A 14965-nucleotide genomic window follows, 5' to 3' on the forward strand; every position below is an offset into this window, starting at 1 on the left:
GCCTGCACATCAGACATGCCTCCCGCAACCCCCCATGGCAAAGGACTTGCATTACCTGCTTGTATTTTAATAGAGCAGGCAAAGCTGTCTGCAGGAGGAGAGGCTGCACGTGAGTCAGGCTTTTGGAACTGTGGCCAAGAAATCTGGAGTGACGCATTGTCCAGAGCCTGCTGTGCAGTGCCAGGGCGGAGGCACAAGGCCCATCACACTGGGGTGCCCGTCCAGAGCTGCCTCTCCTTGGCAGTCTCTGTCTACAGCTGGTGATGCTTGGAGGCGCGCAGACACACTCCAGGTTCCCTGGGATGAGAAACCCAAGCAAGACCCAAGCCTCATGCTTGCTTAAATCGACTAAGATTTTGAAGCTGTATTTTTCTGTCCCCCGCTGAATGCCGGCTTCTCCTCTTGTTCTTCTTCTCTATGGAGACCCTGCCTCTGTAGCTTTGCACTTGGCTCAGTACCTGCCCGCTGCTACTCATCAGTCAAAGGCAAGACAAGATGAGTCAACACTGAAAAGATTTCTAGTAGGGAAGGTGAGAAAGAAGCACTTGGAGCACCGAGTCTCTACACTGTGCATGTGGGGGCATGGGTGGGCTATATTCCCAAGGGATGGGGCTGCCCGGGAGACTGCCTCCAAATCACCAGTATGCTAAACTTGTGCTGTTCAACAGGCAAGACACTTGTCACACACAATGAAATTCCAATGTCCTTGAATTGAAATGAACTGGAATTAAAAATTCTGTTTCTAAGTTGGCTCAGCCATATTTCAAGGGGTCATGATCAATCCATGCCTGGTGGTTACCAGAACAAAACCTTTCTCTCATCACAGCGAGTTCTACTAGAGAGTTCTGTGTTAAATCATTCTAAGTGAAAGAGGCTACATTCCTGAAAGCTTCTGATTAAAAATGACTATCATGATATGGGTTAGGAAGTGAAAGCATGAATCTGGCACACAGCCAAAAATACTGATCAACACCGTACATTCAGTGATTTATTCCTTTAACAAATAACCGCCTGTCAGGGAAAGGATCAGCAGCCAGGCGCTCTGCACGCTCCCTGGTCCATGTCTCTACAGTTCTATCTGCGCTCCTTCCAGAAAGACGCCGAGTGAGGACAGGTCATGAAACGCCATTCTGATGAAAGAGATGTGGGAAGAAAGATTCCGGGTGCTTCCAGAGAAGGTCGCATGGCTCATGAACAGGGCCAAAGAGTGCTTCCTCTCGGCACATGGCGACATAGCAACTGCCGTGGGTGCCAGAGCTGGCTCCAGACGGTGCAGAGGCAAGCTGGAGGGGGCACCGCCTCAGTGAAAGCACAGCAGAGAAGTGAGAGGTGTTGGGACACCAGAAAGCGACAGGACTGATTGACCTGGGCACAGCACGTGTGCACAGGTCTGTCAGCTGTCCTCTCTTACTTCCGCCTAGGCTCACCCTAACGCATACAGCCAGCTAGCAAAAGCCAGCAGCGGCTTTTGCCAAGCTGACTTCTCCGCGCCCACAGCCGGACCCTGCCACTGCTCCGAGCCGCATTCTTCCATCCTTCCCGGGATTAACGCTTCATTTGAGAGCTAACGTGAAGCTGTTGTGATGCCCCCGGCAGCGCGGCAGTCGGCACGGCGACCTTACGATACTGACTGCAGACAATATGTGCTCGGAATCTTTGGAGGAGCCTCACAAAAGCTCTGGAAATTCTCTCTTACTTAAAAAAATAATTTGGAAGTAGATACAATGCACTTGACAATATTACTTTCTTCTGGAAAAGCTCTGAGATGCGCAGTTTATAGAACACAAAAAGCACAACCTAAATATTCTCGAATTTTTATGAGCAATGAACAAAGGAACGATTGCGTTTCAAAGGACTTCCAATTGTGCTAATTTATTTAACCTGTAACTCATCTAGCACTTCATAAACAATCTTTTATTATAAAGCTGGCACTGTGTCAGTAATTAATAAAAAGTAAATAAATGTGTTAATGATATTTCTCTACCTTAAGAGAAACAAAAAGAAACAGAAATAGTTGAGGTCTCAGTCCTGCAAACCAAGGAGACCCGCTGGCAGGCGTGTCCGTCTAATACCTCGCTCGGCTACTGATGCTGCAACAGAAATGTAACAGGGACGGCACAGGTTCTCTTGAAGATTGCAGGATGAGAGCACTCGTGTCAGGAGCAAACACCAGGACAAATCCAGCCCAAAAGCCTGTCACTGATGAAACAGTACCCAGTGTCAGGGGTGGCCCCGGGGACATTTCATAGGGACAGTGCGGTGTCCCTCGGCCGTGTGAGCTTCCATCACCACATGACACCATTGTGGCATCATCACCCAAAGAAGGTATGCAGCTGCATCTCTCCCAAGCCAGCGCGGCAGTGTGTTCCACACCACTGCGCTCTCGGGCACACACAGCACTGCTGGGCTCTATCTTTCTCCCCTCGCCGATGACCTCTGCTGGGGTTTGATGAGCTGGTTAAGCCTCAGCACACACATATTTTCATCCCTCTAAGCTTTCTGGGCTCTGTGCATGCTCCCAAGCACAGAGATCGCTAGAGTTGTTCTGCTCTAGTGAAGCGCCCAGACCTGCAAACAAGAACTGGTACTGACACACCATGATCTACTCGGACAGAAACAAAGCAGCTGAGACTCAGTCTGTGAGCTGCTGTAACTCAGCAGCACCAACACACTGCTATCAGATTCTGAGGGGCACTCAGAAAGGGCTGACCTGCATTACAGAATGAGTCCCTAAGACACAAAATTCCTCTGCTCAGGCCCCTGTGGCCCCGCAGAGGGACACATTCATCTCCTGCTGAAGCTCAGCTGAAGCTCAAAGATAGAGCTGTAGGCCTGGCTGGCAGAACAAGAAATTTTACGGTAATGTCTTGTGGACAGAGGGTAAAAACAACAGTAATTTTAAATTATAGAAATGTATTCCAAATCAAAGGTAGCAAACTCAGATCTGACTTGCAGAGGTTGGTTCTCAAATCCATGGGCAAAGCTCCACTGCCCCATCTACAGTAAGCTGCAGGAAAGACAGGCTTGTCAGCAGCTGTGCCAGGAAGCACCTCAGCTCTTGTTAGCTTACCACTACATCCAAAAAATGCTTTCTGTTTAGATTTCAAAATTCTGTTTGCTGCTGTGCTAGTCCCACCCCCGGGGCACACTGAGACTGCAATTGAAACTGGACATGGTGGTGCATGCCTGTATTCCCAGTTCTTGGGAGGCTGTAAACAGGTGGATCACTATGAGGCCGATCTAGTAGTGAGATGCTTGAACACCTTGTAGACCCTTCCCTAAAATAAAAAAAAAAAAAAAAAAAAAAAAGTTTTATATTTTATTTTATTGCAGTACCAGGGCCTTCACATTGAGCTAGATCCCAGCACTTTTTAATTTTTTTTTTTTAAATTCTGCCCCAAGGTCTCACTCCCAAGTTTCTTACTCTAGAGCTATTTCATCAAGGGTGACTGAACACGTGTACCAGTTAAGATACTTCTCAGCCAGGCATGATGGCACCTCACTGTAATCTCAGCACTCTGGGAGGCTAAAGCAGAAAGACCACAAGTTCAAGCCCAGCGTAGGCAAATTAATGACTTAGTGAGACTTTGTCTTAAAGAAAAACAAAGGTGGCTGGGGATACAGCCCCATGTGAAAGGCCTGCATCCAATCCCTGCTACCACAATTAAAGGAGAAGCCGAGGGAGTCAGGCAAGTGGAGAGAGAAAGAAGTAGAAAGACACTTTTGCTTTCATGTTCAGTACTGGGAATGAGCAAGAAATTTTTGTGGGTCATAGTGGCACTTGAATTTACGCCCACGGGAGCACATAAAATGACACCTAGACTTTCATTTCAATATTGTAACTTTGGATTTTGTTTCCTGACAACTTCTGATTCATGTGATCACTCTATGAAATTTATTTGCTCTTTAAAGTCATTAGCTAAAATAAAGTAAGATGTCTGTTTCTGGAGCTACATGTACTACCAAGAAATGTCTATTAAGAAATGTCATCATTTATAAGATAGTATTAAGAATAAGAAATCACTAACATTTGCCATTAGATCTGTCAGTTTTAGAATTAAGATATATTAAAGAAATTTTAAAACTACGTAAGATTAAATTATATTGGGAAGAGTCAAAAACAGTAATTAGTTATTTAATTATATCTCTAGAAAAAATTTTCCTGATAAAGACTAAGAGGGCCGGCCAAATAGCTCAATGGATTAAAGCACCTGCTTAGGAAGACACAGGGGCCAGGAGTTTGATCCCTGGCCTGCCATGCCAGCCCCACCCCCGGGACATGCAGAGATAGTGATTGAGACTAGGCGTGGTGTAATTACAGCACTTGGGAGGCTGTAAACAGGAGGATCACTACAAGTCTAATCTATGCAGTGAGACCCTATAGACCCTGTAGACCCTGTCCTAAAATACACACACACACACAAAAAAAAAAAAAAAAGACTAAGAGAGTGGTTATTTACATTCCAAATAAAAAAGACACACACTCAGTGATAAACATATTTATACAAAACATTACTAAACCAGATTATCAAAAATATCTGAGTTAATATAATGGTCACCCTAATATGTATATATGGCTTATAACTTGTATGAGTAGTGTTGTGATTTATAGCCAGATGGCCCCCCAAAAGCCACATGCCCTGCAGGTGGGGCTTTTAAGAGATAACTGGATCATGGGTGCGTGACCCTGGACCATTTGTGCGTGACCCGGACCACAGGTGCGTGACCCTGGACCATGGGTGTATGACCCTGGACCATGGGTGTGTGACCTGGACCATGGATGTGTGACCCTGGACCCCAATGGATGCATGACCCTGGACCATGGGTGTGTGACCCTGGGTCATGGACATGTGTCCCTGCACCGAGGATGTGTCACAGTGGATTAGTTCACTGCTGGGCTTCCGTCTGGCTGTGATGCTGGGAGGTGAAGCCTGGTGGGAAGGTGTGCCAACCGAGCATCTGCTGCAGGTTCTACAGCTAGCTAATGGCAGGACCAGGATCTGAGTGTGGCTCCAGGGTTTATTGTTTTAACCTTTACTCTATAACCTGCTCTCAATATAATAAGCAAAGTATTCATATAAGTAGTTATGGGTTATAAAACAAGAATCAGGGCTCAGAATGGGTGATAGACAGATGAGGGATAGAAATACAAGGAATTCTTAGACTTCCAATTGTACAATTAATATAGCAAAAATGTTAAAATTTTATAGTTTAGTGGTGGTAGGTGAATAAAAAGCTTGATAAACATTAACACAATTCAAATGTCTATGATTGCCAGAAACAGGGCTAAATGTAGAATTAAGATGAATTACTGTCTAAAACAATGCTTTATTCAGAGCTCCTAAACTGTAGAGCACTAATCAACCTATGGGGTGCATTTCTGAAAGGCAAATACAAAACTCTTTGCATGTATTATCTCAATCCTGACATGCTCGCTGTAGAACTTCCCTCTAAGCCACAGCACCATAAACTCTACCGCATTTTTATGATCTGATTTTTATCCCACAACACAGTACATATTCCTTCTGGGTTGGCTCGTTCTTTACTGTACCTCAGTCGAGAGTTGCCCCTCCATAAACATCCGTTGTATAAACTGATAAGACAACGGGCGCACGATGAATTAAGCATGACTGCATCTTGCATTTACAAAAGCTCTGTGGGAAACAAGACTTTCATTTTCACAAAATTTAACATTATTAACTGGAAATACCACCACTGACCTGAGATACATATGAATCCAGAAGAGAAGAAGGCTTCGTTGTATGTGGACAAGTTGTGCATCTGAGCGTAGACGGCATACACAGACATGTGCGAGCAGGCGCAGTCCACGTGGTCCGCGGTGTCCCTCACCACCCTGCACAGCGGGCTGTCAGACCACCAGCTAGGGCGAAACACAGCAGTCACCCTCCCGTTTCATCAGCACCCAAGATGCAGGGGTGCTGCTCACAGGATGCCTGCTGAGCGTGCATGTTCCTCACTGAAGACCTAAGCGGACCATGTTTTGTGAACACTGCAGACAGTCTGTGTGCACAAAGTTGGTCCTCTCAATGGAGCAGCAGCAGCCCCCGCCTACCCTGAAGCAAACCCACTCCCTTCTTGTGCAGATGTCCCCAGGGGACAGCTTAGCCATGTGGTGGGGAATGCTCACCCTTCCTTGTGCTTCCAGAAACCCTTCCACTCTGGTTACAGAATTGCCTGTGAACGTCTCTAAGGTTTCGCCCTCACCTTCTGTGCACTCTGGAGCCACGCACATAGGTGCCTGCCAAGCACTTCCAGGCCCCTCCAGCAAGTCGGTGCATCCTGCACTTCCCATGACTGGGGCACCTCCTTCACCCACTGCATCTCTGGCCACGACTACTTTGTCAGGACTCAGAGCCTCCTAACCCAAACTGCGGATTCAAGCTGGACACATCCCTTGCTGGTCATATACAGAAGATTATAGAACACCTGAAACTCATCTTGGGGCTGTGTCTTGATAATCCGCTGCATGTGGGAGACACTGTCAGCCACAAATGCACCCAGCGCATCGCAGCTTAGCCACGGGGCACGCGGCAGTCTCGGTCCTTTATGCCATGCCAGCGTGCCCCTGACAGCTGTGGCTCTGTGGGCTTTTCCACATCAGGAGAGCACCCCTTATGTGCTCCTGATAGGGGGAAAGATCAAATGCAAACTTTGAGTATGGTTTTTACTTCGTTGCCTATTCACTTATGCATCATCCAACGCTAGGAAATCGGGATTGAACCATCATAATCAGAGTTTAAGATCTGCAATTAGGCATTAGGAATTCAAGTCCAAATGTCTTCTCACAAAGGAAGATTAAGCAGAATCTTGATGTGTTACAAGATAGCTGAGTGCTCAGTAAGCTATTAAACCTGACTGGAAGCTTTATTTATGTGGTGAAACTCAGGAAGAACAGAATCTCATGATGGGTATAGAATTTCGCTCTTCTGGATGAGTGACAGTAACTACTCAGAAATGAGTCCTGAGGCCAACGCGACTCAAAGAAAGAGCTGCTCTCTTCTTACCATTCCCACAGCTGGCCTCGTCCCCAAGTACGCTGCCAGCCCTTTGGGGAGTGGACTTCCCCATCCTGCTGACCCCTCTAAACGCAGGCCATCAGTGTCCGAGTCACCAGCCCAGGTGGAAGGAAGCTCCTTTCCTGCCCAACAAGCTCACGAGAGCTGTAGAAAGGTGATCCAGATTAAGCAGGGCTCACGCTACCACCCAAGAGAAGAGGCAACGAAGCAAGCCCTGCACGCACACAGACGCAGGCCTGGGGGCTGCGCGTGCCCTGGGCACAAGGCTGGCGCCTTCCCAGCGCAGCTCCACCTGACTGACTGCAGGGACCCTCCCCAGCCTGCAGTCCCCCCAGAAGCCACCACCGCTGTGAGTACAGCGAGGAAATGGAAGGAGGACTGAAATTCAAACCCAAGAAATTACTAACATGTACCTTTCGGTGGCCTGATTCCAAAGGAGACAGAGGGACGTCTGAGGAACAATTCTGGGCTCAGCAGCATAAATCCTGTAGAGAACTTCATTGTTGTTGGCCAGGACTCGTGAGCTCTGGCCCTTCACACTCAACGATAACACCTGTGATGCCAAACGGAGCAGAAAACGTGATGCCGGTTTCCGCTCAGTGGCGCGACTCAGCCTTGCACTCGCTGAGCTTCACCTTCCTGCTAACGGGCCGCTCGACTCCTCCTGCGTCGCTAGCTCGCTCCATTATGAACGCTCCGCCGCCTGACTGGCTTCTACTGCGTTCATTCTACCCCCGCTGGATGCACTTTAAGATTCCTTCTTCAGAGTTTTTATATTTTGGAGCCACTTCTACATATGCTTTCCAAGGTCCTTCATATATTTCCCTCCATAAATTGTTGTTACTTTCCACAGTAAAAAGTCTTCAGTTGACAAAGTTTAACTATAATTAGCTGACGTCATCAGGAATGAGGTATATTATAAGGTCTATTAGAGAAAGCTGTATCTTTTCATTTTTCTCACATATACACATACATATTTTACTTTATAAAATATGAAACACTTCCAAATAAAACATTTTCAAATGATCCATAAAGATGAACTTATACAGTGGGTAGCACTTGCCAAAAGTCTGATCAAACAAATGCATTCTGAGTGCATCTGCTACAAAAAGAAAAAGACGCCAACCACGTAACCCTTTCAGCCATAGCTTACCTTACTTTTCAGGGCAGGAAGGCTGCTTCCAGTCACAAACCACTGCTGGCTGCTATACTCTGTAAACTGGACTAATTTACAGGCAGTGTCTGTAGGCTCCGCTTCTGCATCCGGAGCGTCCCAAAACCTTTCAGGAATCTGAATATAATCGCCTTCTCTTCCTTCAAACTTGTGCCCGTTGATCTGCTGGGCGCCCCAGTGCACAGCCAGTATTGACAAGTATGGGCAGCTGTCAAGGATGGTTTTGCTTCTGTAAGAGAAAAACAAAGCACTGCCTAACACGGGCTGTACTTTCATCCACATCCACTCATCTTGATTAAATTGTATTTTGGGGGACTCTGCTCTCTAATGGCAATGACTCCACCAACCCAGAGGCACCACACCCAATCCGCTTTCAGTTCTTCTACAGTTAACCATTATAATTTCAACATTGTAGTATTTTTAACAAAAGAACCTAATCATATTGTTCAAATGAGCAGAGTCAGAACTCCAGCAAAGGTACAGTGTACATAATGCCATCGTTATAGTATTATTTGGTCTCTTGCTTTCTCTTTCATGTGGATTGACTATCTCTTCTAACTGCATGTGTTCTGAAACTTAGGGACTAACATGAGCACTTTTATGTATCCAAACAACTTTTAGTTACCCTGTCAGAGTTCACAAACAGCCCTATGAATAGGGAGATGATTTAAATTATCATAAAAGTTTTAAAAAGTATTCTTCAAAGTTCCTCTAAGTTTCAATGTGGCTTAATAAACTGACAACATTCAGAGAGAATAATAAAATTGACAAAGTTTTATAAAAGCATCTTAATTAAATGTGTCCCATTTTATAAGTTAAATAACAGTCTCTGATTTTACGGAGTATATACTTTGCAAAAATCAAGAGGAATTTCAATTCTGAACCACATTTTTACAAATGATTTCTATGTTCTGAAATAAAAATAAAACACTTAGCTTTCTGCTACCGTGTTCCAATGTACCTAATGACTGTCACCTATATGCCACTGTGCATGAAAAATCTGCCGTGAAACAGAGCCTGAAGGCCACCCATATTCTAGGAGCTGTCTCCACAGACACCCAACACCCGGCACCCTCAGGAGAAGCACAGTAACGGTGCGGGAAGCGCTCCTGTGGGCAGCGGTAGCTTCCTTCTCTTGAACTCAGAATCCATACTCTACCCATTAAATGAGAGTAGGCAACATGACTTTTGGATTTTCAAGACATCTTTAAAAGGAGAAGAACATTTTCGTGATAGTGTACGTCTCCTCTCCCTGGTGTGGCGGCCCTGTTTGCTTCCGACCATCAGATGCACTTCCACTCTTGCGCCTGGCGGTAGAAGCCACTTACTTCTCAGCAGCAGAGCCACAGGGGACATCGGTCAGCAGAGAAAAGGCAAAATTCTCAGTCACGCCAGTGAAGTGACTGAACCCTCTGGTGTCTTCTCGCTTTGGGTTAACGAGAGCACAGAGAATCTCGTAAAGAAGAGTTCGGCTTTCAATACTAAAACCTTGATTTCTTCCTTCCACAGTTATCTGAAAAAAGTGAAGTATGGACATTATGTGTGAGAAACTAACCTTCCTAAATTACATGCAGTGTATATATCCTATGTGCTCTTTACTCAGTTATTAATATTAACAAAATAAAGATAAACCTATGATGAATTTAAGAGAAACCGCTATCATATTATATTTCAAATATGGTTGCATGGATCACTTCATTTCAACTGCAATATTTTTAACATCATGAGTTAAAATTAATCCCACTTTACACCTACTCCAAAGATTCTTTTTCTTTTGCCCAACAGATAAAGAAACAAGAACCTCAAGAATATTTGTTCATAATAGAAGTGAGATTATCTTCATTATCTGCTTCTCAGTGGACAGATGTTTCCATATATCACTAAGTCTTCAAGAAGTACTGAATCAGAAAACCTTTTCAGCTAAGAGCGCTCAAGACCTTTCACACACTGGCCTTTTCAGTCAGCCTGAACCTCCTACTTTAATGAGCTGGGTTATTGTTCGAGAAACAAGGACATTTGGAAGAAGGTAAAACCACCTTTGCAGTGTTTGCTGGCAGAATGTGGGGACCCTGTCTCTGCTGTCAGACTCGGCCTGGGGGTGAGTTGTTCACTCGTCACCCCCTGCACCCTGAAGGGTCTAATAAGTCCTGTCCATCTTCAAACTCTGGAGTCATCAAATTTTCTAGGATTCCTACAGTCTGCCTCCTGTCTAACAAATATGATGCCTCCTTGTAGCTCACATGTACCTTTACTAATAGATTTCTAACTTTGAAATGATTTATCTGTCCTATTAGATGAGTTCCATGAGAAGTGAGTTCATATTTCCCATGTTTTAAAATAATTTTGTAATCTAGTACAGTTCCAAGCTGAGAGCAGAATTCAAGATGTGTATTTATAAGAATAGCCACCTCAAGGACAAGGAGAATGGAGAAAAGTCTGCAGGAAGATATGACAAAGAAGACAATAAAAATTTAACACTGCAAAAATTACAAATAAAGGCTGAAAACAGTCTACTTGACACTGAGATAAACAAATTAAATATGACAAATAGAAAATAAGTTCAAGAAAAATCTTCTGGAACCCAGAGAAAGTATAACAGATAAGCAGGGTAAATCCTGGGGCAAATCCCTAAGATATAAACATATAAAAGAGCAGGTAGAAGAAAAGGAAAATAACCCAGCTGCTTCATAAATGAAAGAAATATGTCTAGCAATGCAGGTTGCTTGTATATTAGAGAAAATCAGGCAAAGAGACATCAGATATAACAAGATGATTTTTAAAATGCTTAAACCTAGTTTAAAAACCTCATACTGGAAATCAGATAGGAAAAATTACTAACAGAAAAATTAAAATTCAGTTTAACATCACACTTTTTTGCTATAAAAATAGGTCTTTATTCTTAGGAAAACATAGTCAGCATTAGCTTCCTTGTGCTATACATAAAATCTTAACATCAGAGGCAATACAGGATAGTACAGATAGCTCTTAAGCTGATCTCCAACCACAAACCACACTATGTTGAAAGAAAAAAAAAACCAAAACCAAAACAACCAAACAAATAAAACCCAGGTAATTTGAGATTTTTGGCAAAAGACAGTACTTCATACATCTAGTCCAAATCAAAAAGACTGAAAACAGTTTTCAGTGAGATGAAAGAAATGAAATAAATATAATTTCTATGGATAAATAAATGTAAAAGAATTTAAATAAGCTAATAAAACTAATGAATTTTTAAATTAAAATATTAGTCAGGTGACATTAGACATTTCTGAAAATAAAATGCCAGAAGCCAGCAGAACAGCATGAGCAGAATGCTAAGAATTGAAGGTTAGGAGGCTGGGGAGATGGCTGAGTAGAATAAGAGCTTCCCTGGCAAGCGCAAGGGCCTGAGTTCAATCCCAGGTTCAAAAAAAAAAAAAAAAAAAAAAGCTATTAATCTAAGAATTGAAGGTTAAATTCAAGAATTTTAGGAGCTGGGGCTCGATCCCCCATACTGCATGCCTTGCTGGCCCTGTGCCATCCTGGCCACTGAAATCAAGTGTGGTGGTGCATGCCTGTAATTTCAGTGTCAGGGAAGCTGAGACAGGAGGATCACTACAAGTCTGAGCTGCAGAGCAAGACCCTGTGCCAAATAAAGAAAGCAAGAATTTTAAAGCTATGCAAACTTTATTTGTGTTCAAGGGAAATATAGAAAAGAATTACTAAAATACACAAAAGCAATGACATTTCTATAAAACTTGGTTGGCACAGACACTTTGTAGTCCTCAGGACTTGACACTAACTTCTCTAATCTTTGTAGGAATCCTGGGATGAAGGGCCTACTGTTATTTTTTTTTTTTCTTTTTTTGGTTTGTTTGTTTCCAGAGAAGGCAGCAGGGACAGAAAGAGAACAACCAGCTTGTCCCAGGGTGCAAGCTGGTGACGTGGCCAGCCCAGGACCACACCTGATGCCCCTGCACTGATCACCAGGCCCCCACCCAGTGGCCCAAAAGTCAGTGCACGCTGACTCGGGCACAGACCAGTCCTGAAAACTCACTGTGAGCATGAAATACAAACACAGACAGTAAAACACTGAGTGCAATCGAAATCACTGCTAGTATTATCGTAAAACGTCACACATAATCTTTATATGAAATAAGATAATATCAAAAAGTGTGTGATAAAAATAACTAGCTTGGCTCTGAAAGGCTACTGGATATAAATAACAACAAAGGAACACCTGCAATCACCAAAATTCAGTTATGAACAAAGAGAAGACCTGAATCAATTGTGGGAAAAATTTTATAAGCTACCAGGGTGGAGAAGAGAAATGGAGACCAGTAGGAGTGGGCGTGGGCGTGCATCGCTTAAAACGGGCACACGTTCTGAGAACGCAAGGCAGGCTCTTCTGGTGTGAACCCCAGAGTGCACGCTGCCTCACACACCTTGGCTCCATAGCGTCACCACTGTCTCTAGGCCCCTGGCCTGAGCAGAACACCGCTGTCCTGCACGCTGCAGCTACCCCAGCACAAGGGTGAGTATTTCTGTATCTAAACACATATACACATAGGAATCGCGCAGTAAAAACACTAAGTTATGATCATTTTTCAGCTCCACTGTAATCTTATGGGACCACCAATGTACATGCTGCTAAGTGATATGGGACTGCATGTCACGCACACACCTGAACTTATTTAGCCAGGTCCCCTTAAGGGCCATAATTTTTCCACTGTTTGTCATTATGACCAGTAATGCCAAAATAATGTTCTTGCCACACACGTATTTGGTGTCCTCAACACCACCAGTCCGTTCCTTAATTTATCTTGCCTGTGAAAGTTTCAGTGCGCAGGAGAAACAGAGAAGAGAACTGGTCCTTTCTATGGCATTTGAAAGGAAAGGACTATGCAGATGACAGCCTCCACCAAGTCTTCTTTTCCTGGACTGAAGGAGCAGGATCAACTGGGGATGGTAAGCATCAGCCAGGTTCTGGACAATCAGCAAGAACCCTGCAGCTTCTAGCATCTTCTGCCTCTTTTCAGACACTGGGGCGTCCACCCTGCTGACCTACACTACCAATCCCAAAGTTTTACACTCGGGCAGCAGCCACCACCCAGAAAAGCAGTGCTGGGTGTAGTGCATTCTGTTCCCATTCAGGAATACAACTTTATCTTCATTTTGTACCACCCTAATTGTATCAGACTGTGACCTCTGGTTTGGAAGTTTAATGTTGCTTGCCTGAGAACGCGCACACACCAGGACCTCGTACCTTCTCAATCAGATGCACCGCAGCGCTGAGCTGCTCTTCTGTGCTCTCAGTGGCCACTCTAACGCTGATGCCATGCAGCACTTGCCTGAGGATATCCTCGTCCAGGGGCTGCTGCAGCTCATCCGCAAGCCCCCACAGGGCCTGCGAGGCTGCGTCAGAGACAAGAGTGACGTTGGCGGTCCCATAGACTTCGTGGATTCTGGCACCACCTTTAGGGCCAAAAAGCACAACCTGAAAGCGCTTAGGAAAGGGACTGGAGGATCCGGTCTCTGGCATCAGGACGACCTCCAACACAGTGTTTCTCTGGCCGGGCTCAAAAAGCAGCATGCCTTCAGCACTCTCAAAATCCTTCCCAGAAATAGCTGGCGATACAAGAGTCCGACCAATCATTTCACCACTCCCCAGTTCCTGGCAATTAAACAGCAACATGTTACATGAAATTCTGGTACCTCTGATTTTGTCCTTACCCAATTCTTATTCGGTAAATACATTCTGTTTTGTTTAGGAAATGACAGGTCGTAATATCAGTACTACTGAAACAGCAAAAGTATGAAGACCTTTTCTTATGTCCTTTGATAAGGTAAAGAGTGATGAGGTAGGAAAGGTAAGTGCCTCAGAAAAAGAGGGAGGAAGAAAGCCAAAGAAGAAATGTCACAGTGGCCTCATAAAAATTTAGTACTTTGTGATGAACATTTTCATCACTGACCTTCTCCTGCCTGCCCTCCCTTCCTCCTCCCCAACTCCAATGACTCTCCCGTCCTCCAAGGCACCCAAGACACAGTGTAAGTGCTTCTGTTATAGTTGCAGGGGTCCCTGATGACCTGTTCAGTGCTTTGATCAAGTCCCTGCCTATTTAGACTGGAAAATTCTATTACTCTTTGAGCAAGATCACTCACTCCTCCGTCCTCTTCATTCCGCTGCTGAGCTTATTCATTCAGTTTATTTCATTTATTATACTTTTCAGCTTTAAAACTGCCATTTGCACTTCCTTATGTCTTCCTTTATTTGCAAAGGCTTCCCATTGCCTGGTGGAGCCTTTTTCCTGAGCTCACATTTTGGGAATGCTTGTAATTGCCCACATTTGCCGATGGGTGCATTTACATTGTGTCAGGTATTTCGAATATTTCTGTCCTCTAAATACTGGCATCTGTTGACTTTTACTTTTCATACAATTTCAGATCTTTTGCTTAGTCTGATGAATAATTCACTGAAACCTGGACACTACTATTTTCTGAGACTCTGGATATTTTTAAGCCTTCAGTGTTAGCTGGTTTCTTTTTTTTTTTTAATTAATTTTATTGAGAAAGCAATGAGACAGTCTCAAAACAGGTTAGTGGGATAGTTACAATAATCAATACACTGCATATTGTTTTCTTCATAATGGTTATTCACAGTACAAGATGCAGCCATGATATCTTGTCTAAACAGTATTAGTACAAATCGTTCTTCTCATTGAACTAAGAGGAAGTAGCTGTATATCTAAACTAATTTGTATATACAGATATATAT

At 44.1% G+C, this 14965-nt stretch overlaps 1 protein-coding gene across 1 annotated transcript in view; it reads right to left on the reverse strand.

The window, feature by feature from the left end:
* Adgrv1 (adhesion G protein-coupled receptor V1) overlaps positions 1-14965 on the reverse strand; it is a 479349-nt gene that overhangs the window by 260891 nt on the left and 203493 nt on the right. Inside the window, exons 78-82 of the mRNA XM_004644067.2 lie at positions 13457-13864; positions 9540-9724; positions 8191-8440; positions 7451-7590; positions 5721-5881 (exon numbers count right to left, since the gene is read on the reverse strand). Coding sequence (XP_004644124.1) covers positions 5721-5881; positions 7451-7590; positions 8191-8440; positions 9540-9724; positions 13457-13864 — 1144 coding nt within the window. The remainder of the gene's footprint in view (positions 1-5720; positions 5882-7450; positions 7591-8190; positions 8441-9539; positions 9725-13456; positions 13865-14965) is intronic.

Source organism: Octodon degus, unplaced genomic scaffold (genome assembly GCF_000260255.1).
Source record: "Octodon degus isolate 3935 unplaced genomic scaffold, OctDeg1.0 scaffold00190, whole genome shotgun sequence".
Lineage (NCBI taxonomy): Eukaryota > Metazoa > Chordata > Mammalia > Rodentia > Octodontidae > Octodon > Octodon degus.